The following is a 26835-nucleotide window of genomic DNA, read 5'->3' as shown; positions in this document are numbered from 1 at the left end:
GCCCGGAGCCACTTGTGGAGGCGGCGGGGCCATGAGCCGGAGGTTCACCGTCACCGCGCCCGCCCGCCGCGCCGACCCGCCCGCCCGCGGCGGCGGAGGTGAGCGCCAGGCCACGGCTGGTGGGGGGAGCCCGGAGGGTGGGCTTCGGGGGTCACAGCTGGTGGGGCAGTGTTCGTGGGGAGGCTCCGTGGGGCAGGGTCTGGCGGGTCAGGGCCGGTGGAGCAGGATCCGTGAGCAAGGTCCGGTGGGGCAGGGTCCGCAGGGCACGGTTCATGGGGAGGGGTCCATGGAAGCCTCCGTGCGGCGACGTCTGGCGGGGCAAGGTCCGTAGAGGGGGGGTCTGTGGGCCAGAACCAGTGGAGCGGGGGCCGTAGGTAGGGTGCAGGGCCGTCGGGGCACTGTGGGGGAGTTGTGGCGTCGTCCTGGGTTAGCCATCTGTCGTTCGGGACCCCCGGAAGGAACAGACGCCCCCGGAGTGGGGCTGGCACGGGGCTGCAGCACACAGGGGGCAGGGGGTGCAAAGTGGGGCTCGGGACTCAGGCAGGCCCTACATTGTTGGGTACCCCCAGGGCTGCCCCTGGTCCCCGGGGAGCTCTGCTGCTCTGTTCCCGGCCCCAAGGGCTGTCGGAACAAGGTTCCTGCAGGAGTGGTAGTGGGGCAGCGCCAGGGTCACAGCTGGCACATGGAGGGGGGTGGTGGCAGGGTGTGAGGCTGCACATGACTCCTCGGGGGGCCGTGGTGGAGGGGTGGGCTGGGGACTGAGTCTGCATGGCTGTAGCCAGCCCTTGGCAGTAGTGCCACACTGGGCTGTGGTGACTAGGGGCACTGGGGCCGACGGGCTGTCGCCTCGTAGTGCCCAGGGGACGTGGTAGCAGGGCTGCACCGTCACCAGAGCTGTATCGATCCCAGAAACCCGGCCGGTGGAAGCACCGCGCTGCACGGAGCTGTGACCTTGCGCCCCCAGCGAAGGGCGCTGGTGGGAGGCAGCAAGCAGCCGGATGGAGTCCGCACACCCAGGAGGGTGTGCCCCCCGCCGGTGGGCTGTGATCTCTGGAGTGCCCTGCCTGGCATCCTGGCCGTAGTGATCCCACTATGGCTGCAAGTGGGCGCAGGGACACTTGTTTCTCCATGGCATCCCAGGGCAGCTGGGCCTGGTCCATGGGCTGTGCCAGAGGCAGAGCAGTCGGTGCTGAGCTGGTGCCGTGGTCAGAGCCTGTGCCCCTCCAGGAATGGTTTTATCTGCTCGGCAGTGGAGCTGCTTATGTGGACTGCATGGAGTGGGCCTGGCTGGGGGGGAGCTGGGTGGGCCATGCCGAGGGGGCCGAGGCAGGGGAGGCACTGGGACGGCTGAGCTGTGACCTTGCACCCTTGCAGAGGACATCCAGCAGCTCAGCCATGCTGGCAGCCACGTCAGGACCCATCCTGCACTGTGGGTCAGCCAGGGCTGTGGCTATTGCAGGATGCCTGAGGGTCGGGCAGGGTGTGGGGAGGGTCGGGGCAGCATGCTGGCTGTTGGGGCATGGTGCTGCAGAGCCCCCGGACTGCCTCATTTCACACCCTGCGCTGCTCCGTGGGCCCGGGTGTCATCTCCCCGGGGCATGGATGAGACTGGGGGCGTGGAGCTGCGTGCTGTGGGGCTTGCGTGGGGTGGGGTTGAGGAAGATAGAGCTGCTGCGCTCCACCGGGGAGAGACAGCAGGTCCTGAGCGGGCGTTTGGTGCCGCTTGGTCCTTCCCAGCGTCGTGCGTGGGGCTGTCAGCGGCGCTGGGGTGGGTCACGGAGGCCCGGGGACTAAGGCGGGAGCGGGCGGGGGCTGCGGCGCGCCGTGTTGCTCGGCGCTGCGAGACCGGCCGGGCTCCGAGCGGCCTCGTTCCCGGCTGGCCCGGCGCGGTACCGGGCAGGGCACGGGCAGGAGTCGCTGTAGAGGCCCCAGGTCGTGGATGGAGCTGGGGCTGTTCCCGGGGGTCGAGATGAGATGGGACGGGGCGCCAGCGGGCGGCGCGGGGCCAGCCGCCACCAGAGGGCGCTGTCGGAACGGCCTGGCCCGGCCCCGCCCCGCTCTGGAGGCTTTCGCTGGACCCGGCCGCTGCCGCCCCCCGCCGGGGGCTCCCCTCAGCAGCTGCGGCGTGGGGGTCATCGGGTGGGCATACCCTGGGACCCAGCTGGGCAAGTCTGGCCCCTTCATGGGCGCTAGGCCACCCTCTCCCGGTCGCTGACAGTGGGGCTGGACCCTCCCTGTTCCCCGGGTTGCTGCTCTGGCTCGGGGTGGGCGCTGGGGCACCCCGGGAGTGGAGCCCCCGCGCCATGTCCCGAGGCAGCCGGGCTCGGCGGCAGTCGCCATGGCAACCAACTGGTTAAGGAGCCTTTCTCGTTGCCACGGAAACCGGGCCTGGTGTCATCCCTGCCGGCGACTTCTGATGCTGGGGAGGGCTCAGTTGCTCTCCCAGACCTACCGTGGGGCTAGGGGCCGTGGGCATGGCTGTGGGAGGGCACCAGGCACAAAGGGCACATGCAAAGGGCGGGGGGGCTCAGGCAGAGGGCCCAGCCTCCCCAGCCCACCACCCCCCTCAAGCTCCCCCAGCGTGGAGTTATGCCAGGCATATTTGTGGGGGACAGAGTGCTCTTGAGAGTTGTCATTAAAAGCATCAAAGGGCTGCACTATGAAGGGTGTGTAGGACTGCTCCTGGGAGGACTGAGGCAGTTCAAGACCCAGCTGCTGCCAGCAGCACCTTCCCAAGGCCTTTCTGTGCCACCCAACCCACCACAGAGTGCCAGGGGCTGGGGGTACTCGCACAAGCTGTGCCATGGGCAGCGTGTGGGACGCAGGACACCCCAGTGCCTTGGTAAGCTGCACTCCTGTGCCTGGGAGCAGCCACTGATGGCTGCTCTGCCATTCCTCAGCCGACACTGTCGCTCCTGGCCCTCACTCAGCCCAGCATGCCAGGGGCACTGCAGCTGGCGTGGGGCTGCTTGGGGGCTCCTCGTCTGCGATGCCTGGGAGCAGGGCCTGGCGCAAGGAGGTCACATCTGTGGCTGCCTGCTGGCGGCAAGACATCTGGGCAGGGCAGCCAGGGACGCTGCGCCAGCTGCACGCAGAGCTGGGCCTTGGTGATGTAGGAGTTCATGTCCTCCTGCCCTGCCCCACTGCCATCTTTTGGAGCTTGGCACCTCAGGCAGCTGTATCAGCTCACTGTGGCTCCTCTTCTAGCCCCACAGGACACTGTCCCTCTGCATGTCCTGATGGAGCTGGCCACAGGTCCCAGCTGGTACCCACATCACCTCCAGGCTCTGTTTTTGCCCTGGTGCTGGTGGCAGGGCCCTGCCCTGTTTGGATAGGGACGAGCAAGACTGTTCTGCCCCATCGAGGTGCTGCAGGACATGCTGCCCGTGGGCTCACAGGGCCTGGGATCAGCAGCACAGAGCTGTGTTGGGCACCCTGGGATGGATGCATATCCTCCAGCGCAGCCCCAAATCCCTGATCTGACCTCATGCTCTTGAGACCCCCAGCACTGTGAGGAGCAGCGTGCCAAGCCAGGCCAGGGGCTGTCCTGTGTCAGGGAATGAGTTGGGCAGGCTACTGGCAGTTCCTGGGATCACTACAGGGGTACAGTGTGCTGAGTGCCGTCTCTGCCATGTGGCCACCCTTGCTTCCTGGGTGGCCTGCTGCCAGGCTGCCTGCTCCCTGCCCTCAGGAGGTTTCCCAGCACCTGCAGCATGTGTCTCGCTCCAGGGAGGTTTGACTGCTTCAAGGACAGGACAGGACAGGGCTGTGCAGCAGCTAAAAGAGCACCTGCCTGGGGAAGGGCTGCAGGGACACTGCCCTCCACCTGGGCTCTGCCAGCATGGTGGGTACAGGAGGGTCTGAGAAATGCATGGGGGACTCTGTGGGGTCTGTGGTGGCACAGGTTGATTTATAGGGATGCTCCATGCCCCAGACAGGCTGTGGCTCCTGAGGATCTCACACAGCTCAGCAGTCTCCATCCCTGGGTGAGTGTGGAGGCGTTAAGCAGGGATGGTCCAGCTGCCAACCCCTTGGCCTGGCAGAGGAGCTGTGCAGCTCTCCCTCGTCATTCCTGGGCAGCCTCTTGTGGTTAAGTGGGGCACTGATGCCATACCTGGCTCCATGCCAGGATCCTGTCTGCACCCGAACAGCTGATCCCCCTCCTATGCCCAGGGAAAGCTGCCTGCCTCACTCCCTTCCCAGCTCCTCTGCCCATGCCCCTGTCTGTAGCCTCAGTGCTAGACCCCTTTCCTGGCACCCTGGGTGCTGCAGGTACTGCCTGAGCCATGCCAAGTCTGCTCCTGGCATGCTGGGGTCAGGTCAGTGCTGTGTTGGGGTGCCAAACCCCCTGTTGGTCTGTCTGTGCCCTGGGGACACCCCCAGTGTGCCCTGCCACACTGGTGGGACCTTGTGTGTGGGCTGAGGATGCAGTGGACAGCGCAGCCCCCGTGCATGGCTGGCAAATCCCAGCCCCTGAAATGGAGCCATAATCCCGGGATTAGGGGATTAGTGGTCTTTCACGTGCTCCCTCCCCCCATCTGCTTCAGCAGGAAAATCCCTCCTGGGCGAGCCCCTGAGCTGTGGCCTCCTGTGCAAAAATCGCCCTCTTGGCCCTTGGCAGCCTGCTGGCCTCTGCCCCCCCTGCCCCTTTGCCTCCTCACAGACTCTGCAGGAGGTGGGGGGAATGTCTCTGCAGACCCCCGGGGAGGCAGGCTTTGCCCACTGCATTCTGCCTGCAGCCAGGCTGTGCAGACTTCGTGCAAAGGCCAGCGTCGTGCCCTGGGAGTCAGCCAGGCCCTTGCTCAAGCCCTAGCACCATTTGAGGCTAAGGGGTGTGGGGGTGAGGGCATGGGGCCGGGCAGGGACAGGGGTCTGGGGGCTGAGCAAGGGGAGGTTGGCAGCTCTGAGCTGCCCGCAAGCCTGCAGGCTGCCTAGCACCACTGGTGGTGGAGCCAGGGCTGTGCCAGTTGTGGCTCCTGGGAGAGGTGGGTCACGGGGGCCCTGGCTGCAGCAGGCGGGCTGCTGGTGGGGCGATCCGAGCCTCCTGCCCCGCGGGGCCAGACCCGGGGAGTCTCTGAGCTTCAGAGCTGCTGGCCCCCGCCCAGGAGAAAGTAAACAATTAATTAATTACAGCCGCTGAGAATTAACGGGCGTCGGCGGGTTCAGGCATTACACCCGCTCCGAGGAGATGCTGGAGCTGGAGCTGCAGCCGGCGCCGGGACCGAGACCCTCCCGGGTTGAGAGGGGCTACTAGCGGCCCTAGGGGGTCGTCTCCGGGGTCCTGCCCGCTGTCCCCACCCGAAGTGTGTGTGGGGGCCTTGCTGCCTGAAGAGGGGTCCTCAGCGTGGCTGACACTGCCCCTCCCCAGGTGCTTCTCCTTACCGCCCCTCCCAGGTGCTGCCCCTCACCCAAAGCCTCACACCCACCCGGAGCTGCCCGGGCAGTAGGTTGCCTTGACCCCAGGCCTCGGTGTTCTCCGGGGACGTGTCGGTCCCGCAGGCGCAGGGTCTACCCCGCTTCACGCCCTCGAGCCGAGCGCCTGGGGCTGTGCTGAGCCCGGTGCGGGATGTGGGGGCCGGTGTTGGGTGGGGGCGTCGCTGCAGGTACAGGGCCCGGTGCAGGGGCCGGTGTGACGTGCGGGGTGGGGGCCGTCCCGCCTAGCCGGGGCCCGCAGCATTGCTGTGCCCTAGTTCCACGCCCCCCCTCCTTCACCCACCCGGCTCCGCGCCCTCCCCCGCCGCTGCTCCCCTCCCCGCCGCGGCGGGGGCAATGCCTCCCGCATACGTGATGAAGCGAGCGGCCGGGCTGCGCTCCGTCGGCAGCAGCGAGCCGTGAGCCCGGGCGCCTCCGCACTGCAGCCCCCTCCCACCGGCGCCGGGGGGCGGCGGGAGGCGGCGCGGGACGCGGCTGGCTGCGGAGCGGAGCGCGGAGCTCCCGGGCAGCGGCGTGCGGCCGCGGGCAGCCGGCGCCATGCTGAACAACCTGGCCGACTGCGAGGACGGCGACGGCGGCGCCAGCCAAGGTGAGGCACCGGCAGACCGGGCATCGGGACACGGAGAACCGCGGGGACCGGGGGTGGCCGCCTCCGCCGGGCTGAGGCCGGGGCTCGGAGGAGAGATAGCGCAAAGGCGGAGGGTGCTAGGGCCACTGGACCCCGCCGCGGGGCAGGAGGGTAGAACCCTCGGGCACCGGCTGCACTCGGTACGTGGACCTTCCGAGGATGCGGCGGGCGGTGCGGGGCTGCTTGCGCTCCCGTTGCCGTCGCCTCCGCACCGGCCCGGTCCCTCTCCCGCCGCTGCGGCAGCCCGGGGAAGCGGCTCGGCAGGGCTGGAGCCGCGGCGGGGCCGAGCCGTGCTCAGGGCTTCCCGGGAGGCTCCTCCCGAGCTGGGGCTGTGGGCTGCGCTCCGGGCGATCCTGGCGGGCGCCGGCCCCTGTCATCTCTGGGCAGCCCTGACGGCCGTTCCCTCCCGCCCAAGACCCCTTCAGGGCTTCCCGCTCCCGGCTGCCACCCCTCTCCCTTCTCCGTCCCCCACCCGCAACTACCCTCTCCCAGCTGCTTTCTCCCTCTGGCTGCCCCCCTCCCCCCATCCCAGCTACCCCCTCCCCATCCCTCCCAATCACCTCCTACCTCCCGCTGCCGCCCCCCCAACCTTCCCTGCTGTCGCCCCCCATCTTTGGCTGCCGCCCCCCCATCACTCTATCCCGCTTTCCTCATCCCCGTTTCCGCCTCCCCCTTTCTTCCCGCTGCCGCCCCCCAGTCTTTCCAGTCCCTCCCTGCTGCCCCCCCACTGCCGGTCCCGCCGCTGTCCGTGGTGCTGAACCGGCCGCCGGGCCCCGCGCCGGGGCGGGAGGAGCCGCTCGGCCCCGGAGCCACTGCGTTCTGCAACGCCGTGCCAAGCCGAGCCGAGCCGTGCCAAGCCACACCGAGCTGGACCTCTCGGTCCAGCCCGTACCGTTCTGTGCCAGCCCGGTCCAAGCGGTGCCAATCCGTGTCGTGGCGGGCGTGCTGCAGTGCAGACGGGCAGGGCCGGGGCCGCAACTCCCGGGCGGTGGGGTCGCCGGGCCATGGCAGTACCCACGTTTATGACAGGGCTCTCCCCGGGCACCCACCACCAGCTGAGCTGCCACGGAGGGCTCCGGGGCCCTGTGGGGCCACATCCAGCTGCAACAGCTGGGCCAGCACAGCACCTCTGCTGCAGGTGCTTCTGTCGGGCACAGGGGTTGACTGGAGACAGGGACATGCCGCGATGTGCACGAGGGGACCTGCAGGGCCTCTCTGTGTGTCCCAGCCCCTCGCCGGGTCCCCATCCGGGAGAGGACAGCCGGCCCTATCTGCCGCTGCAGGAGTCCCCAGGTGCCTGCAGTGAGGCGCTGAGCACAGCCTCGATGAGGCTTTTGGTGTCTGCTCTGCACTGATGACCCGAGGCTGTTTGCTTGTTTATTCAGGGCTCCCCTCAAGGTCAGGGCTGGCAGGAGCCTTCCGGGGACACCTTGCCAGGCTGGGGGGAGCTGCACTGACCCCCAGATGTGCCCTTCCTTGAGCTTTTGCCCTCTCCTTGCCCTCTGCAGTGCCAGGATCCATTCTGCTCGCTGTGACTGCGATGTGGCAGTGCCGGCGGCATGGACGCAGGCATCTCTGCCTTGCTGGGGTCTGGCGGGAGGGCTGGACACGGCGCCACTACAGATGGACCAGGCAGGCTGTCATTGGAGCCGGGCCTGGCTAGGTGGTGTCCTGTGGGATGGCAGGATGCAGGGCTGGAGGTGACAGGACCTTGGGCTTGGGAGAGCATCTGCTGGAGGGGGACCAGCAGGGCACCCCATGCCTATGCTGAAGGTAGCTGCTGTGGAGCAGTGGATTGCTGAGGGTCACACTGAGCTGCCTGCACAGGGTCTGTCTGCAGGGACCATTGGACACCCCATGGGGGTGGCAGAGCTGTTGCTTGTCAGTGCTCCCCCCACCTCGGTTTGCCAGTGCTGGTCCAGCACTGACCATCCAGTGACTTGCTGAGCACAGAGGAGCTGCTGAAGCCCTGGGTGCCATGCAGGCCACTGCTGTTAGGCCAAAAGGTGTCCCTATTCTGGGGCAGAAAGCAAGAGACTCCTGACAAGGGCTGGAAGAGCTCCAGCAAGGGCTGGGCCAATGAGTCCCTCTGGGGAGGTGTGGGGAGCAGGGGAGCAGGCAGGGCTGCAGTGTCCAGGCTGGCAGCTCGCACTGCTCTGTTTGGGGTGTGGAAATGCCAGGCACAGTCCTGCTGCAGGCTGCTGTTCCCATGCTTTAGCCTGGAGACACCCATCTGCCCCGGGGAGGGAGGTGTGGGCCCCGGAGCTTTGCTGGATCTTGTGGCCCCGGCCATTTCCAAGACAGGGCTCAGGCTGTCGGAGAATCTGGGAAGCTGTTTAAACGCAGCAGCCAAAGCGCCTGTGCTGGAAATCCTGCGCCCGCAGGGCCGGCTGATCAAAGGGAGGATAATCCTCTGCTTAGGAAGGAAGAGGATAGGTCTGAAGTAGCAGTTGGTCCAATTTGGGTCAGGCAGTGATAGAATCCAGCCCAAAAGGCCACTCAGTGTGCCTGCTGGCTGGATGGGCAGCACAGAGGGAGCAGCCCACAACCCTCATCCCAATCCCCTGCTGCAGCCGGGAGCTGGCTCTGCTGTGCCTGCTGCCAGCGTGAGCCGGGGCTGCTCTGGCCACCAGGGCTGCTGCTGGACAGGGTGGTTTCTGTTTCAGTGGGGGTTCCATGGCCTCTCTGAGCATCATCCTCTCCAGGGCAGTGGGCAGATACCCTCATTAACAGATCAGGAAGCTTGGGTGGGCAAAGGTGCCAGGGGCCACAAGGGCCCCTTGGTTACCCCCACCTGCCTCAGGCAGCCCCAGTCCAGCGGGTGTGTGGCCAAGTCCCCTTGGTGGCCAGGGGTGACAGCACAGCAGCGTGGCCTCCCCAGTCAGCAGCTCCTGCAGAACAGCAGCTGGGGACATCAGCCAGGGCCACGTGCTCACCCATGTGCTCGCTGGGCTGCTGGGGTCACCCTGGGGTGCCCCTTGCTGCTGGCTGCAGGCAGAGCCCCAGGGAGCAGGAGGAGGCTCCTTGCCAGCCGGTGCCATCGAATGCTCTGGCAAAAGTCAAGGTGCCCTGTATGCCTTCAGGGGAGCCCCAGGGCGTCCCTGGGCACATGAGCAGCCGCCGCACTGCTGCTGGTCCTGGGGCTGGTGTGGGGGGAGCAGTGCTGCGCAGGGGTCCCTGAGCTGTCAGCAACCCTCTGCCAGCACCCACCTGATGGGCTGTGGACCACTGCGGGAGCACAAACAGGGGCAGTGTGGGGCTGGGGGCTATCCCCACCGTGTCCCCCCTCACCTGCTGTTCCTTCCAGCTGGTGCCACAACCCCAGAGCCAGTGCTTGCCAGGGAGCTGGTCCGCATGATGTGCCCTGGGGGGGACAGGCTGGCTACAGCTGGAGCAGCAGCAGCTCTGGTCAATTAGCCCCCGGGGGTTCAGCTGCTGAGGCTCCCCAGGCAGTGCTCCGTGCCCTGCACCATGTAACGCGATTAGGGAGGATTTGGGATAAGGGACATGACGCTTCCCAACCCAATTTAGGGCTGAGTGAAAAGCCATTAGTAGATCAAGCTGTGGCTGTGCTGCAGCCCCAGCACTGGCCCATGGGGAGGGTGAGCTCCCAGGGGTGCAGGGATGGTCCCTTTGGCTGGGCAGCAGGGTTGTGTTTGGGGTGCCCTGGGCAGGCAGGGTTGGTGGTAGCCCCTGCAGAGAGCAGGACAGCACGGTGCCCATGGCAGGGCTGTGGGTTCCTGCCAGCAATCCTGCTGTGAGCCCTTCCAGCTGCCGCAGCAAATTAAAAGGCCGATTCATGTTGAGTGATCCCTGGGGAGGGGGGCAGCTGAGCGCTGGGATCGAAGCCTGGCATGGCTCGGCTCTGCTCGTGCTGCCTCTCCCATGCTGGGCTGTGCTGGGGCAGAGGGGCACAGGCAGGCCCACGAGGTGCTGGGGATACCTGGCAATGTCCTGTGTGTCCCCGTGGCTGGGTGGTGTCACCCCCCTCAGTACTGCCAGGCAGGGATTGGCTGTGGTGGTGGGGGTGGGTGAGTGGACACTGCCTGCTGCCCCTGCCTGCACAGCTCACAAACACTGTGGCAGCTGCTGGGGAGAGCTGCACCAGCCCCTCTGCGGCAAAATGGTCTCTGTCAGGAGTGGGGAGCAGGAGCATTGTCACTTGGGACCCTGCGGCCCTGGCTTTTAACTCCTGCCAGCCTGTGGGGCTAGGCTGAGGCAGGGGCCAGGGGTCTCCTGAGCCGTGCCCTGGGGATGCCAGAGCTGTGCTGCCTGCACGTCCCCATGTCCCCACCTCCTGCCAGCCTGAGGCCTCTCCCAGTGCCAGTCCTCCCGGTGACGCCACCGGGAGAGGGGCTGCTGTGCCCCGGGCCAGCCCAGGCGATGCAAGCCCGGGGTCGCTATCCGTGCGGTGCCGGGAGGGGACGTGTCCCGGCCCGGGGGGTGAGGGACCGCCAGGTTTGGGTGCTGCTGTGGTGCCGAATGGGAGTCTGGGCACCCTGAGGTGCTGCCGGCGTCTGTGGCGCGGATTTGGGCAGTGCCAGGTCCTGGAGTCGGGGCGGGCAGGGGCCACGGTCGCGGCGGTGGGGGCCGGGGGTCCGGGGCGCGGGTGCGGGGCCGGCCGCCTGCGCCGTTACATAAGAGCGGGAGCCGAGGCGGCCGTGGCTCGGCGTTGCCATGGAAACCAGCACGGTGATGTCGTCGGCCGGGTATCAGGCGGCGAGGCGAGGCCCCCGCGGGCTCCACTCTCCCGGTGGGGTCCGCGGGCCCCCGCGGCTGTCAGCGCATTCCCCCTGCCGGGCTGCCTGTATCCCCTGGGCACTGCCCGAAAGCGCTCGGTCTCGATGGGGGCGTGGGCTCCAGGGAGCCCCAGACCTGCACCCTCATGCACCTGTGCTAGGGGTGGGCCCCACTGGTGGCCTGGAGGCTTGTTGGTGGTGCCATGTCCATGCACTTCCTGGAGCCGGTGGGTGCCAGCCCATGCTGCTGTTACCTAACGAGTGCTGGGTGCAGAGATTTAGAGCAAACCTGGAGCAAGGAGCACCATGGGTCCGTGCTGAGAGCCCACCATGCACCCTTAGGTGGAGCACACACAGCATGACACATACTGAGGGTGCACCACACGGTGCCAGATGAGTGATCAAGGGGGCTCTGGGGTAAGACTGGCTGGACCGTGGGCCAGCCTGTCCTGGTGGTGCCACAGCCATTCCTGTGCAGGAGTTTGGCTGTGCCATCAGGGACACTGGTGCCCCACACCAGAGGAGTGAGGGGACTGGCAGGAGGTGGGGGCCAGCCCACAGGTAGGTGTCACCTGCGGTGCTCAGGGCTTCACCTCTTGGTCAGCCAGGAGTGCTGTGTCTGCCAGGGAAACTGCAGATGGTGAATCACCACCACACACAGCCAAACCTGCTCCAAGGATCCCAAACATGAGTCAACTGGCAGGAGGCAGGTGGCCTTCCAAGGGCTGGGCTGCTCCCAACGCTCGAGGTCTGTCCTGGGGCTGCCGGTGTGTAGGTGGCTGCCCTGCCCTGGCCCTTGGGTGGCCCTGGTGCTGTCCCTACAGCTTGGGTTCTCCCAGACTCGGGGTTCAGGGCTGGTGGAAGGGATGGCTCTTGCCCTGGCCTGCGGTGTGGGGTATGTTTGTGACCCAGCCCACGCAGGCAGCCTGCTCAGTGAGGCTGCTGCTGTCGCGGTGCAATGGCCCTAGCTGTGGGGCCACGTTGCCGAGGATGGGTGTGTGGTAGGGAGCTCCTCTCCTCCTGCCCAGGGCCAGGAATCAGGTTTTCCTGTGCCGCTCAGTTCAGCACCATGTTCTCCGTCTCCAGCCCTGTTCCACTCTGCCACCCTCTCCTCTGGGCCTCCGTTCAGGGCTGCGCCGCTCCGGCAGAACCGTCCTCGCTGCCGCTCCATTTCCAGCCTGATTTATTTCTGCTGCTCTGCAGCTCGGCTGTTTTCCTCCCTGTTAAGCCAGCGCCGGCTTTCTTCTGCACGCGGTTGTCAATGCAGCAAGCAGCCGCAGCCCTGTCCCAGCAGCTCTGCGGGCTCTGCACTGCTGCAGGTGGCTCTGCTGCTCTGGGCAGACCCTCTTCTAGCTGCTGGCACCCCTGGACACCTCTTCGTTGCGCGGCTCAGCCGGTGAGGCCGTGGCCCCTGCTCCTGTGATGCGTGTCGGGGAGCGGAACCAGACGTCCGTCTGCTCGCCCTGCTCCAGGCACCGTGCCGGGACTGTCCCCCTCCGCCGGTGACCCGCTGAGCGGTCAGCCAGATCCTGCCCCTGCCGACGCAGCACTGCGGGCAGCCCTGGCACGCTCACCTGCGGGTGCCCCATGCCGTGAGTTATTGCTGCCAGCCGTCCTGCCGGGAGGGTTCCCCCTGGATCCACACTGCTCGCCTCACTGCGTGGATGCGCTCCGGCGGGCCCGTGTGCCGGCACGGCTAGGTGGGGCACCGTGTGACTCCCGGCCCCTGCCCCTGTGTGGCATGAGAGGCGACACCAGCGGCTGGGACGCGGGGTGCCATCGCCTGTCCTTGGGTCAGGCGTGAGCGTGGTGCCCGTGGCCATGGTGGTCCTCCTGTGGGAGCTGGGGTGCAAATGTGACCCCCCGCAGAGAGGCTGGGGCCGCCTGGCTGACCTGGTGACGTCTCTGCAGGCGATGGCAATCCCAAGGAGAGCAGCCCCTTCATCAACAGCACGGACCTGGAGAAGGGCAAGGAGTACGATGGCAAAAACATGGCCCTCTTCGAGGTAGGGCATGTGGGTGGCAGGGCAGGGACGGTCCCTGGGGAGGGAGGTGAACTGGGCAGCTGAGCCAACGCACCCTGGGCACTGGGACATGCTGGAGCCCCAGGACAGGGTCCCCCAGCTGCCACTGCTGTGGTGGGGTGGCATCTGGCAAAGTCTCCAGGTCCCAGGGCTGGCTGGGGTCCCGTGGGACTGTTCTCACATCTCGGGGCTCTGCTCTGTGCAGGAGGAGATGGACACCAGTCCCATGGTCTCGTCCCTGCTGAGTGGGCTGGCCAACTACACCAACCTGCCACAGGGCAGCCGGGAGCATGAGGAGGCTGAGAACAATGATGGGGGCAAGAAGAAGCCAGTGCAGGTGAGGGACACAGGAGGGACACAGCCTTTTTTCCAGGGGCTGCCCTAGGGACAGCTGGGTCCCTCAGCCCCTGCTGGGGATTGGTTTTCCCCAGGGTCCCTCTCCGTGTGGCAGGAGGAGCAGGACCCCTTGCTCCTTTGCCAGCCAGGCTTCTGAGCCCTGATGGCTGCTCTCTCCTTTGGCAGGCCCCACGGATGGGCACCTTCATGGGTGTCTACCTGCCCTGCCTCCAGAACATCTTCGGGGTCATTCTCTTCCTGCGCCTCACCTGGGTGGTGGGAATTGCTGGCATCATGGAGTCCTTCTGCATGGTCTTCCTCTGCTGCTCCTGCGTGAGTGATGAACCCCTGCAGACCTTGTCTGGGGGTCACCAGCTGGGCTGGCCAAACTGTGGCAAGGCACATTGGCTGCCAGGCCACCCTGTCCTGCCCCTGCCCCTTCCCCTGCCTCACTCTGAGCAAGGAGAAGCATGAAGCTTCCCAAAGCAGTCAGCAGCAGAACGGTGCACAAGTGATGATCCAGACTGAAGCTGCTGTGTGGAGTGAGATGGTGGGAGAGTGCCCTGCCCATGCCATGCTGCAGTGACCCAGCTGTCCAGGACAGTGACCCCAGGGCAGAAGCTGGGAGTGCTGGACACAGGCAGTGTCCTTGGCAGCCTGGGATCCCTCAACTCCTTGCAGTGCCACTGGCCCCTCCAAGCCCTCCCATCCCTCCCCCAGGCATCCCAGCCCCGTGGCACATCTCAACACGGCCTGAGGAGCCTCATGTCCCGACGTGACCCCAATGTCTCCTCCCACTCCCTGCCCCTCTGCCCCAGTGAGGAGGGAGCACTGCGTGGTGCCCACGTGGCTTTTCTTCCCACAGACAATGCTGACTGCCATCTCCATGAGCGCGATTGCCACCAATGGCGTGGTGCCAGGTAGGGCTCGGACCGTGCCTGTGTGTGTGCGCTGGGGTCAAGGGCAGCTGGCTTCCTGTGGGTTGGGCACTCGGGTGGCAAAGGGCTTTTCCCAGAGAGCGTCCTCAAAGCTGCCTTGCTCCCGGGGTTGTGCCGGCTGAGCTCGGGCTGCCCATTGGTGTGGATGCCACTGCCAGCAACTCCCCGGCATCCGCCACCAGCCGGCGTGGATTGCCGTGGCTGGGGAGGGTGGAGCCGGAGCCACCACCCGTCCCCGGAGCCGCGAGGTGCAGATGGCGGTGAGAGCCGCCAGCCACGGCTCCACCCTCTGCCAGACTTGGGAGGCTGCGGGGAAGCCAGGGAGACCTGCTGGCAGGAGGATGGGGAGCTGGGTGTGCCGGGCACTGTGGGCTGGGCAGAGGGGCAGCCACTCCCGAGGCCGCCCCAAGCTGTGCCAGACACGAGGATGATGCTGTGTATGGTCCCTGCTGCCGGGGAGGCATCTGTGGGGGTCTGGCTGTGTGGGTGACCCTGGCCTGCCTCTCCCAGAGCATGCCCAGCCCCAGAGCCCGAGTGATCCGTGCCAGCCTGGCTGGGCACTGCACTGACAGCCCCAGCACAGGGTGTAATTAAAGCCATTCATCATCCTGCTGCCGCAGTGGGACCATCGATCCCGGCAGCCCAGCTCTAAGGGCTCCTCTGGGAGGATGGAGCAGGGTGTGGCCCATGTCCCTGGACCTGCCTGGTGTCCCAGGGGACACAGGTCCCCGAAGCCATCACACCTGGCTGCTGAGCTCCCAGGCAGTGGCTCTGCCAGCACATCGCTCCTGCCGCTCCAGGGCCCTGGGGACGATGTCCTGCTCTGTTCTGGAGCAGGGTTCAGGACTGCCCTGGCTCCACCCTGCCCTGGCGGGGCTGGGGGTACCATTGGTGTTTGACTGGGGCCCATCTTTGCTCTTTCTGGCAGCTGGTGGCTCCTACTACATGATCTCACGCTCCTTGGGACCTGAGTTTGGTGGGGCTGTGGGGCTCTGCTTCTACCTGGGCACCACCTTTGCCGGCGCCATGTACATCCTGGGCACCATTGAAATCTTGCTGGTATGTGTCTGAAGCTTCCCCCAGTGCCATGCCGGGGGTTCAGGTCCTGGCAGGGCACCTCACCTGCCTGTGCTTCCTACTCCTGAACCTTTGTAGTGGTGGTGATGTTGTGACTCTCTCCCAGGCCTACATCTTCCCAGCCATGGCCATCTTCAAGGCAGAGGATGCCAGCGGGGAGGCGGCTGCCATGCTCAACAACATGCGCGTGTATGGCACCTGCGTGCTGACCTGCATGGCCACCGTGGTGTTCGTGGGGGTCAAGTATGTCAACAAGTTTGCCCTGGTCTTCCTGGGCTGTGTCATCCTCTCCATCCTTGCCATCTATGCCGGTGTCATCAAGTCAGCCTTCGACCCTCCGAGCTTCCCGTGAGTACGGTGTCCGGAGGGGGCTGCGGTGGGGCCAGGGCTGCAGACCCACCTCTGAGTGCCTGCTCCCCACCAGGATCTGCCTCCTGGGCAACAGGACCCTCTCACGCCATGGCTTTGACCTCTGCACCAAGATGGTGGTGGAAGGGAATGAGACAGTGGGCTCCAAGCTCTGGGAGCTCTTCTGCACCTCCCGCTTCCTGAATGCCACCTGTGATGAGTACTTCACCATGAACAACGTGACCGAGATCGAGGGCATCCCTGGTGCTGCCAGCGGCCTCATCCAAGGTGGGCACAGCGCTGGGCTGTAGGAGTTGGGGTGGAGGAGCATCTATGGAGAAGCAAGGGCAGAGGAATGGGGATGGAGGCGTAGGACAAGCCCCAGGGGAGCTGTGGGGGGGTTAGTGGCTGTGCCTGCCAGGCAGCACCACTGGCAGTGTTTGCAGAGGGGCTGGCTCCACACGGGGCCATTGTGTGGCTGGGCAGCCATCCCCTTGGGCATGCCTGGCAGATGTTGTGGGGGCGGTGGGTAGTGCTGTGTCCAGGAGTGTTGGCACGTGGGTGATACCTGCCACAGGCTGCTCTGCCCATTGGGTGCAGTGAGCTGTGCCCACCCCGTGCTGGGCAGCAGGACGAGATTCTTGCACCAGGCACCCGAGCTGTGTGCTGCTGCTGCCCGAGCATGGGCTGTGCCAGACAGGCTGCAGCAGGATGGCTCCGGAGGAGACTCGAAGGCTGGGGAGCAATAAATCCTCCCTCTGCTTCCTCTTGGCCTTGGGAGAGGCTGGTATTGATCTGAGGTTTTGCAAGGAGCGATTGTCCCTTGGGGACACTCTGCTGCTGCGGCCACAGCCGTGCTGGGAGAGTGGCCAGGGCCGCAGGAACGCTCCTGGGTTTGTGGGGAGGAGCCACTCCTGACCTGCTTTTCCTGAGCTGCTGATACGTTCACCAGGCAATCGTGCTCCACCGTGGGTGGCAGAGGCCAATGCTCAAGGCCACACTCAAGGGGGCGTTTGCAGACCCTTGCTCGGCAGAGGCATGCTGGCAGGAGCTGCTCTGGGTGCACCCAGGTGGGTGTAGGGGGTTGCAGAACTGTGAGCAGGATCAGCCCTTCTCCAGTGCTGCAGCCGGGCCAGGAGGTGCCAGGCAGGTGTCACAGTGGTGGCTGTGCAGCATGTTGGGGGCATGCAGTGAGCTTATGGTGGCTTCATCTCTGGTGGTTCCCATGGGACAGGGCAGGAGCTGGGGTGCCTGGCAGCAGCTGTCACTTGCCATGGGGCAGCCCTGGCTGTGTCACCACCTGGTACTAGGATGGCTGTGGGGTAGTTCCAGCTTGTCCTTCTCTCAGCAGCTGTGTGGACCCAGGTGCAGGAGCTCAGACACTGCTGTGTGCCCAGGGCTGGGGCTGCCAGGCCATGCCACAGGGATGTGGTGGAGTGCAGCTGTTGGGTGTTGGGAGGTCTCGATGCCATCCTGTACCGAGGTCTTATGAGCCAGATAAAGGGTCCCTGTCTGCTGGGTACAGCCACCTCCTGCTGGAGATGGCCCTGCTGTGGAGGGGATGCAGAACCCCCTGCCCAGCCTGGCCAGTCTTGGTCAGAGCAGTCAACAGCAAATGCTCTCACAGTTATGTGTGCAAGGCAAAGCTAGGACATAGCTCTGGGACAATAGGTGGCCACAATGACCAGGCTGGCAGTGTCTCAGGATGGAGCGTCACCACATGGCCCTGGCAGAGGTGTCTGGGACTGGCTGTGCCCCTGGCACTGCATCATGCCTTTGCAGGGGGACAAGCTGGGCAGGGCTGTGTGTGGGTGGGAGCTGCCAGCCTCATCTGTCACCTCAGAGTGGTCAGGGGAGGTGATGCAGCTGGGGAGAGGGGCTTGGGGCTGGTCCCGGTGGGCCCTCCCCCCCCTCCCTCCCCTTTTGGATCCTTTTGCAGTGCCACGCTGAGGGCTGCTGGTTGCTCTGCGCCGTGCCCAAGGGCTGGCTGCTTTCTGCTGCTCCAGTTTTCCACCCCAGCCTGTGGCCAAGGCAGCACAGGGAGGGACACTAAGCCTGTTACATCAGCCCCGTGCTCGTAATCCCATCAAAAACATTATCAAGTTACTTTGACACGATCCACTTTCCTTAAACCTGTGTTGATCAGCATTAATGATATTACCCTCTTAATTATTTGCTGCTGCGATCCCCTGTCAGCTGCTCCAGTAGCTTGCAGGGACGGTGCCAGTGTTGGGATGGACCTGCGCTGGTTGCCCACCTGTGCTGCCCAGGCCGCACACCCGTGCCGGGTTGCTTGCCCGGCGGGTGCCAGCGGCCCTGGGTGCCCTCCTGCTCCACCCCTGCGGGCTGCGGTGCTGGCGGGTGCCTTGCTGGCTGCAGGCTGCTCTTGGGCACCGCCAGCTCAGACGGGCATCCCGCCTCCTGGCAGAGAACCTCTGGAGCTCGTACCTGACCAAAGGCGTGATCGTGGAGAAGAGGGGGCTGCCCTCCGTGAGCCCCCCCGACGTGCCGGTGGACATGGACCAGCCCTACGTCTTCAGCGACATGACCTCCTACTTCACCCTGCTCGTTGGCATCTACTTCCCCTCGGTCACAGGTGGGAGCCGCCCCTGGCCTCGCTCGCGCGCTGCGGGCGCCGGCTGGCACACGTGCCCCCGGGCCCGCTCTCGGTGAGCCCCACGTGTGCTTGCCCCCGGTGCCGGATGCGGGGTGCGGGGTGCGGGGGTGGCTGGCAGCCCGCACCTCCCACGCAGCCTCCCGCGCTCCAGATCTGTTGGTGCCGCTCCGCGCCGCGCTGACGTCCCCCGTGGTATTTATAGCTCCCCGGGGGCGGCGGGGCCTCCCCCCCCCGCCCCAGGCCCGTTGCAGAGCTGCCATGGGTGCAGCTGCCAGGTCCCACCTGCGGCTCCACCGGTGCCAGAGCTGGTGGGACCCCCAGGGCTGTCCCAGGTGACTCTGGCAGGCGGGTGGGGGCTGCAGCACCACATGGCACGCAGGCCCTGCTGCCATCCTGCCCGGTGCCACAGTCACCCTGGGACACAGCAGGAGCATGAGTTGTCCTCTGGGCTGTGCCATGTCTGCTGATGCCAGCCATGTCCCAGTCTGGCTCCTGCCTTCCCAGAGCAGCACTGGGGCTGGACCCTGCCACTGCTGCAGTCACCATATCCCTGCTTGAGCTAATTAAGGGCTAATGAGACAAGTCACTTAAGAGCATTTTGAACCTAATCCTTGAGTGGCCTCAGACTGCGGCTTGAGGAAGATGGAGGGAGTGGGCTGGGGGCCCTGAGCCACGGCAGTGTCTGCTCTGCTGCCAGCTGTGAGCCCTCTCTCCAGCCTGGCACACTGCTGAGCCGGTGCCCTACCACAGCCAGGGCTTGTGCAGTGCCCTACATGAGCCATCGTGCCAGCGAGGGCTGTGGGTCTGCCCATTGTGGCACCATCTCCTCTTTCCCCAGGCATCATGGCTGGCTCCAACCGCTCTGGAGACCTGCGGGATGCCCAGAAGTCTATCCCCACAGGCACCATCCTGGCCATTGCCACCACCTCTGCCGTCTGTATCCTTCAGGGCTTGCCTGCCAGGCTGAGGGGGGTTGGGCTCACTGTGCCACATGGGGCTGGGACAGAGGTTGTGATGCTCCACTGGCAGAGGGGCAGGTGGGCAGATAGTGCTTTGCATCTTCTCTCTCCTTGACCACCTGGCAGATATCAGCTCCGTGGTTCTCTTCGGGGCGTGCATCGAGGGGGTTGTGCTGCGTGATAAGTGAGTGTCCTGGGGCCATCTGAGGCAGGGACAGAGGAGCCTGGCAGCCCCCCCGGGGGCAGCCCCCCCGGGAGCAGCCCCCTGCAATGGGCTGGGGCAGGGGCTGCAGCCAGGGTACACTGGTTGTAGGGTCCATGGGTGTCTCAGGGTGAGAGTGCTGGGGGTTGGGGGGGCTCTCAGACAGGTCTGCAATGAGCTCTGGGAGCCTGTGTGTGCCCTGAGCATGTTTTGCTGCACATCTGCAGCCCCCTGGGCTCCAGGACTGCAGGCAGTGCTTGTTTGTCAACAGGCAGAGCTGCCTGCACAGCCTGTGCTGCCTGTGCCATGTATCTGGGGCACCCTGCTCACCACACGTGGCAGGTGACACTTCTGGGTCGTCAGCACCAACACAAACAGACCCAGCTGCATGCAGCCCGAGTCAGCCTCCTCCTGGCACAGGGGATGGGGTCCCCCTCCCACCTCTTCCCCTTGCCCCCCACCACAGTCACCCCCTCCCTTGCTCACCTCCTGTGTGGGGTGGAGGCCATGGGCAGCTGGGGCAGGGCCCTTTCCCAGTCCTTTCCTGTCCCCCCCACAGCAGTGTCCCTTGGTGGCTGGTCCTGCAGGGGCTGTGCCAGTGCAGTGCAGCCACTCCAGGGGCTTAGCCCTGGGATGGAGCCGTGGGTGATGCTGGTGCCTCACAGGTTTGGTGAAGCTGTCAACGGGAACCTGGTGGTTGGCACCCTGGCATGGCCGTCCCCGTGGGTCATTGTCATCGGCTCCTTCTTCTCCACATGTGGGGCTGGACTGCAGAGCCTCACTGGAGCCCCCCGCCTCCTGCAGGCCATCTCCAGGGATGGGATCGTGCCTTTCCTCAGGGTAGGACCCCCCGAGCCTGGCACTGCCAGCCCCAACTGGCCACTGCATGGGAGACTGGTGGGCACCTATGCTGCCCAAGCCAGCCATGCTGCCAGCCTGCCTGTCCTGCCCTCTTCCCACTGGTACCGGTACTGGTACCGGTGGGGCAGCGGGAGGCCGTGGTGGGCTCGGCTGCGGTGTCGGTGGGAGAGTGCCGGGAAAGGTCAGGCTGCCCTCCCCCCGCTGCCGTGCTGTTCGTGTTTCCCCCGCCGCTCTCGGCAGACGCGTTCTCAGAACCTCAGCTCCAAATCCAACCCGACAGCTCCCCCCAGGGAAGAGCGAGCTAATTTTATCTTCCTCCTTCACCCGCCAGCCCCAGCTCCCGCTCGCTCCTGCCTCACCACCCTCTAATGCGTCCGGACACGAGCCCTTGGCCCCCTCCCTTGTGCCCAGACCGCCCCCCGCCCCGCGTCCCCGCAGCCGCAGCTGGAGCCGCTCTCCACCGACAGCGTCTCTGTCCCCAGCGCAAGGTGGCTGCAGCTAGGCTGAGCTAGGACCTGTCTCTGGGTGGGGATCCCAGAGGGCAGAGGATGCTCTGAGTGCAGGGGAGTGCCGTAGGGTCTGCTGGGAACGGGGCAGGACCATCAGTGGGTGCCAGTCCCCATCAGCCTTGGGGGTCACTTCCCGGGCACAGGATGTGTGTCAGCTTGTGGCACTGCTCGCACAGCCCCGCTGCACCTGGTGCCTGCTCACAACCAGGTGTGGCCTCATCGGGCTGTGCCAAGGACCCTCACCCAGGGCTGTATGGTGCTGGCATCACAGATCCCTGACTCGCCCCTCTTGTCCTCCCACTGCCAGGTTTTTGGGCATGGCAAAGCCAATGGAGAGCCAACGTGGGCCCTGCTGCTCACAGCCTGCATCTGCGAGATCGGGATCCTGATCGCCTCCCTGGACGAGGTGGCTCCCATCCTCTCCATGTAGGCAGCATGCTCTGTCCACCTGCACCTTCGGGAGCGGCTGCTGGGCCCACGCCCCTTGCCCTGGCCAGGCGGGTGGCACGTGCATGTCTCTGCTCCTTGGGGAGGGGGAATGCCCCTGACCCCCACCCGGGAAGAGGGAGCCTAGGGCCCCTCCTTTGTCTGGTGTCTGGCCCTGGTGGCTCCGTGGACCCAGCTGCCCTTCTGTTGGGGGGTGACCCTGGGGCCGGGCAGTGCCACGGGTCTGGGCGGGAGGCCTGGCCCACCCTGGCACGCCTGGCTCAGCCCTGTGCCTCTCTCCCGCAGGTTCTTCCTCATGTGCTACATGTTCGTCAACCTGGCGTGCGCCGTGCAGACGCTGCTGCGCACGCCCAACTGGCGCCCACGCTTCCGCTACTACCACTGGTGAGCTGGGCCGGGCACCAGCGGGACAGGCTGTCCTGTCACACCCCCACCCCCCCGGGCCACCCCAGGCCCTGCAGGGACCTGCTGTAACAGCACACTGCTCTTGGCAGGACCCTGTCCTTCCTGGGCATGAGCCTCTGCCTGGCGCTGATGTTCATCTGCTCCTGGTACTACGCGCTGGTGGCCATGCTGATCGCTGGCCTCATCTACAAATACATTGAGTACCGTGGGTAAGGGTGGCCAGGGTGCTGCAGACCCCAGCCAGTGCTCACAGCGCACCCCCCCCAGCCCCTTGGTATGGGCTGCTTGCCCCGGGTTGCTCCAGGCAGGGTGCCAGCATGGTGCTCAGCAGCCGGAGCCGTGGGCATCCTGTGGGCATCCCTTACGCCGTGCCTGTGCCCTCAGGGCAGAGAAGGAGTGGGGTGATGGCATCCGTGGGCTGTCCCTGAGCGCTGCCCGCTATGCCCTGCTGCGGCTGGAGGAGGGACCTCCCCACACCAAGAACTGGAGGTGAGGCCAGGGGGACCAGGGGCAGTTGGTGGGAGATGGCTGGGGTGCAGGCACTGACTGCTGGACTCTCCTTCCAGGCCACAGCTGCTGGTGCTGGTCCGTGGGGATCAGGAGCAGAACGTGGTGCACCCGCAGCTCCTGTCCTTCACATCGCAGCTCAAGGCTGGCAAGGGACTCACCATTGTGGCCTCTGTGCTGGAAGGGACCTTCCTGGACAACCACCCACAGGCACAGAGAGCGGAGGAGGTGAGAGCTGCCCATGCCATTTGGGGCTCTGGCTGTAGGTGCTCACAGCTGTCCCTGGGAGCCCAGAAGCATTACACCTCTATGGCCAGACCTGGCTGTGAGAGTGCTGGGGTGGCACTGGGAAGAGCCCAGAGTCCTCACGCTTCACCGTTGCTCGGGGCACCACAGGGATCTCCAGACTCCTGCATGCTTCCTCAGACACCAGAGATACCAGCACCAGCTGAGCACTGGTCCCAGTCTTGGCCAGCTGCTGCAGGGCTTGACAAGGCATGGCACAGCACCACGTGGCACGGCACGCCATGGTGCTTGGCCAGGGCCTGCTGTGCTGCCCTCTCGGCTGCCCCAGGGCCCTCGTAGCCCCCATGGCCCCAGTGCCAGGCAGGGTGGGAGATGGAAGCTTTCCCCACTGGAAGGAGAGCCCTCCCCACCCCGCTGCCGCTGCAGCAGCCAGTGGCACATTAATGAGATTAAAGCCTCGGCAGCAAACAGCTTCTCCCCCGTGCAGACATTGTAATTTCTCTGAGTAAATAACTCTAATTGGCGCTGTGCTGCCCGTCAGAGCCCTGGCACAGGGACACCCTCCGCTCGGCACGGCACAGAGCTGAGTGCCAGCTCCACTCGCCACCGAGCCTCACCCCTCGCAGCCTGGAGCCCCCTGGAATCTGCCGTGGGGTGTGGAGTCCTGGGCACCCCCTGCACCCAGACCCTGCTCCCCACACCCCACCTAGCCAGGGTGCCGCTGCCAGGGCGTCCCCACGCCCTGTGGCCTCTGACCCCCCTCCTTTACCCCCAGTCCATCCGGCGCTTGATGGAAGCGGAGAAGGTGAAGGGCTTCTGCCAGGTGGTCATCTCCTCCAACCTGCGTGACGGCATGTCCCACCTCATCCAGTCCAGCGGGCTGGGCGGGCTGCAGCACAACACCGTGCTGGTGGGCTGGCCCCGCAGCTGGCGCCAGAAGGAGGACCACCAGACCTGGAGGAACTTCATCGGTAGGCACCACGGAGGGCAGGTGCCGCTGGGCTGGGGGTGCTGCGAGCCGCCTTGGCTGACGTGGCCCTTCCCCTCCCAGAGCTGGTGCGAGAGACCACAGCCGGGCACCTGGCCTTGCTGGTGGCCAAGAATGTCGCCATGTTCCCGGGCAACCAGGAGCGGTTCTCAGAGGGCCACATCGATGTCTGGTGGATCGTCCACGACGGGGGGATGCTGATGCTGCTGCCCTTCCTCCTGCGGCACCACAAGGTAGCTCAGGCCCAACAGCGTGGGGCAGGGGGCCGTGGGCGGGGCTGTCCCCGCTGAGCCGTGCCCGTGCCCACGCCTCCCTTCTGCGCAGGTCTGGCGCAAGTGCAAGATGCGGATCTTCACGGTGGCACAGATGGACGACAACAGCATCCAGATGAAGAAGGACCTGACCACGTTCCTCTACCACCTGCGCATCACCGCAGAGGTGGAGGTGGTGGAGATGGTGAGCGCTGGCATGGGGCAGGTGCCACAGCCCAGGGTGCTGTGCGTGTGAGCGAGCCCAGACAGCCCCTGCCACGGGGGCACGCAGCACCGTGGGGACGCTGAGATCCACGGAGGCAGGCAGGGCCAGACAGGGAGTGGTGGGTGCAGTTTGCCCTGCCCCACGGATCCTCCTGTAGCCGTCCCTCCCCCCGCAGCACGAGAGCGACATCTCCGCCTACACCTACGAGAAGACGCTGGTGATGGAGCAGCGCTCGCAGATCCTCAAGCAAATGCACCTCACCAAGAACGAGAGGGAGCGGGAGGTGAGCGCAGGACAGGCTGGCTACGATCCAGCCCCCCTGCCGGCGGTGCCCCCACAGCTCCCTGTGTGTCCTGCGGGGAGCCGCGGCTGCGGGACGGGGGCTGCGCGGCCAAGCCCTCGCTCCTCTGCCCCACTCCCCTGCCTGACCCTTGTCTCATACAGATCCAGAGCATCACGGATGAGTCCCGCGGCTCCATCCGGCGCAAGAACCCGGCCAACACGCGCCTGCGCCTGAATGTCCCTGAGGAGCAGGTGGGAGACGGCGAAGAGAAGCCGGAGGAGGAGGTGAGGAGCTGCACCAGGATCGCTCTGGGCAGGCGGCTGGCCCCGGCCGCTGCCTACCTTCTCCTTCTCCTCTCTGCAGGTTCAGCTCATCCACGACAAAAACGCCACCACCTTCTCCAGCAGCTCTCAGTCTCCTGGTGATGAGGTGGAGACAGCCCCTGAGAAGGTCCATCTCACCTGGACCAAGGAGAAGTCTGTTGCAGAGAAGAACAAGAGCAAGAGCCCTGTCAGCCCTGAGGGCATCAAGGACTTCTTCAACATGAAGCCGTATGGCCCTGCCTACTGCCACCCTTTCCCACCCATGCCCCATGTCCCTGGCCACCCCTGCCTGCCCCACCAGCACCAGCTCAGTCCCTGCTCCAAGGATGGGTCTGAGTGTTCTAAACTCGCCCCTGTGGAGGGGCTGGGTGGGAGTGGGGGGAGGGGTGCCTGGGCAGTATGTACTGTGGGGGCTTGGGGTGCACAATCTGGCATTCACCTCTCTCTCTCTTTTTCTCTCTTCCTCTCTTCCCCCCCGGCCTTGCTGTGCTCCTGGCAGGGAGTGGGAGAACCTGTAAGTCTGGATTTGGCTGGGTTGGGGGTCCTGGGAGTGGGTCACTGCTCATGGAATGGCACAGCTGGGGCCACTGGGGTTGCCTTCGTGCATGAGGGTGGCTCAGTGGCTGCTGGCATGGTGTGAGACAGCTCACCCAGGGGGCACGTGGGGGGCTGTGGCTGCAGACTTGGTGCTGTGTAGTACCTGTGCAGTGTGCTCCCTGTGTGCCCTGGGAGGCTGCTGACAGCTCCCTGCAAACCTGGGCTTGGGCATCCATAGTGGTGGTGGGGCTGGCTGCTCCTGCCCACTCCCACACAGTTTGGCTCCCAGCAGCTGCAGTGTGCCACTGCCTGTGGGCATAGTACAGGGCCCCACAGCTCGCGGCCGCCAGCGCAGGCTCGCAGCCGCCAGCAGCTGTGCCCAGCAAAGCTTTCTGCACCTCAAGCTCATGCCACAGTCCCTGTGTTGTGGTGTGGGGCCAGAGGCTGGCTGTGCCCAACCCCGTGCCCACACCTGCCATCACCCCCAGGAACCAGTCCAACGTGCGGAGGATGCACACGGCCGTGAAGCTCAATGAAGTGATTGTGAAGAAGTCCCAGGATGCCAAGCTGGTCCTGCTGAACATGCCAGGGCCTCCCCGCAACCGGAAAGGGGATGAGAACTGTATCCTTCCTGCAGGGCCACTGCCTTGGCACTGGCACCAAGGCACTTTGCTGCAGGGGGAGTTGTGGGGGCCATGACTCCCACCACAGCTGGTGGCTCTTCCAAGTGAGTGCCAAGGGGGAGAGGTCTAGCATCAGACCCCAGACTCCCCCACATCCCTCCTGCCCCTGGTGGGGTCTGACAGCTGTCATTGGCAGCAGCCTGCCCGTCAGGCAGAGCTGACACACATGGGAAGGGTGAGAGGGTCTTGAGACGCTGGTTCTGGGGTGAGGTTGTTTGGTGGCTTGGTGCCCCAGACGTGGGGCTGGGCAGGGATGGTACCAGGGCTGTGCCCACGGTCCACTGTGGTGTTGGCCCTCCTTGACGGCCGTGCAGACATGGAGTTCCTGGAGGTACTGACAGAGCACCTGGACCGAGTGCTCCTGGTGCGTGGTGGGGGCCGGGAGGTCATCACCATCTACTCCTGAAACTCGGCGTGCAAGAGAGGTTTGTGTGCACGCTGAGCGCCCCCACCCCGTGCACCGCGGCTGGAGGGAGGAGGGAACGCCGGGCGGCAGCCGGTGCGCAGAAACTTCACCTGGCTTCGGCCGTGCCCCTGACCTCTCCATGCGAACTGCAGCACCTGATCTTCCGGGAGCATCCAGCACCAGAGCAGCTGTTCCTCATTGCAACATCACAGCACTGCTGTCCTTGTTTGTACATAAATACAGACAGAGTACCGCGGACTGCGCGCCAGCGCCGCCACCGCCGCCCGGCCCCAGCACCGCCGCCCGCGGGCCCTGGCCAGGCAGGACGTGGCTGTGCTGAGATGGGCACCGGGCCCTGCCGTGCCGCTGCCCCTGCGCGGAGCTTGGCTGGACGTGCCTGTGCCCTGCCTCTCCGCTGAGGCGCAGGGAGAAGAGAGAGGCCACCAGCACGACTTTCCTCGCCGGACGCTCCTCTCCCCACCCCTGGCAGTGCCCAGGGCTGCCTCCCGTGGCACTGACCCCTGGCTGCCCCTCGCCACGGTGGACCTGGACATCCACACCACGCTGCTGACTCAGTGCTGCCCGTCTCTGGAGGCCACAGGCCGAGCTGTCGGAGATGCAGAATGCTGGTTTGGAGGGGGCAGAGGGTGGGGGGGCAGCCATAGCAGAGATCCCATGACAGCACGAGGCCTGGCCTGGGGTGGGTGGGTGCTCCTTGTCCCTCTTCCCACTGACTTCAGGCTTGCTTTTCCCTGGTGCTCTCCTGGTGCTTGTGCCCTGGTTGTGGCTTGGAGCAGCAGTGCCAAGCAGAGGCCCCACCGTGGCCACACTGCGGCCAGCTGGAGCTGCCTGAGTGTCATTG

The 26835-nt window shown here is 65.7% G+C and overlaps 1 protein-coding gene across 2 annotated transcripts; it reads left to right on the top strand.

Annotated features, from left to right (window-relative positions):
* Positions 1-16: 16 nt before the first annotated feature.
* Positions 17-26835, top strand: SLC12A5 (solute carrier family 12 member 5). 2 transcript variants are annotated; one of them, XM_054173468.1, is made up of 26 exons: positions 17-98; positions 12712-12806; positions 13030-13161; positions 13347-13493; positions 14026-14080; positions 15027-15157; positions 15282-15523; positions 15600-15811; positions 17952-18119; positions 18979-19077; positions 19226-19283; positions 19967-20141; positions 20979-21097; positions 21404-21502; positions 21613-21732; positions 21908-22012; positions 22090-22258; positions 23052-23247; positions 23328-23497; positions 23589-23720; positions 23917-24024; positions 24186-24308; positions 24388-24575; positions 24847-24861; positions 25373-25506; positions 25882-26835. In XM_054173468.1, the coding sequence occupies exons 1-26, from the start codon at positions 32-34 to the stop codon at positions 25971-25973; spliced, it is 3351 nt and encodes a 1116-aa protein (XP_054029443.1). In that variant the 5' UTR covers positions 17-31; the 3' UTR covers positions 25974-26835. The 2 variants fall into 2 exon arrangements, with proteins under 2 accessions (XP_054029443.1, XP_054029444.1); XM_054173469.1 differs by lacking the exon at positions 17-98 and adding an exon at positions 5755-6022.

This window comes from Dryobates pubescens, chromosome 26, assembly GCF_014839835.1.
Source record: "Dryobates pubescens isolate bDryPub1 chromosome 26, bDryPub1.pri, whole genome shotgun sequence".
NCBI classification, from domain to species: Eukaryota; Metazoa; Chordata; class Aves; order Piciformes; family Picidae; genus Dryobates; species Dryobates pubescens.
Note: the sequence above shows the minus strand (reverse complement) of the source record. Positions and strands in the feature narration are given on the sequence as shown.

Excerpts from the sequence above, each read along its gene's own strand:
- SLC12A5 (XM_054173468.1), top strand. The coding sequence starts at position 32 with ATGAGCCGGAGGTTCACCGTCACCGCGCCCGCCCGCCGCGCCGACCCG. Across the intron at positions 14,081-15,026 it reads CACCAATGGCGTGGTGCCAG|CTGGTGGCTCCTACTACATG; the intron begins GTAGGGCTCGGA and ends TCTTTCTGGCAG. Across the intron at positions 21,098-21,403 it reads GTGGCTCCCATCCTCTCCAT|GTTCTTCCTCATGTGCTACA; the intron begins GTAGGCAGCATG and ends TCTCTCCCGCAG.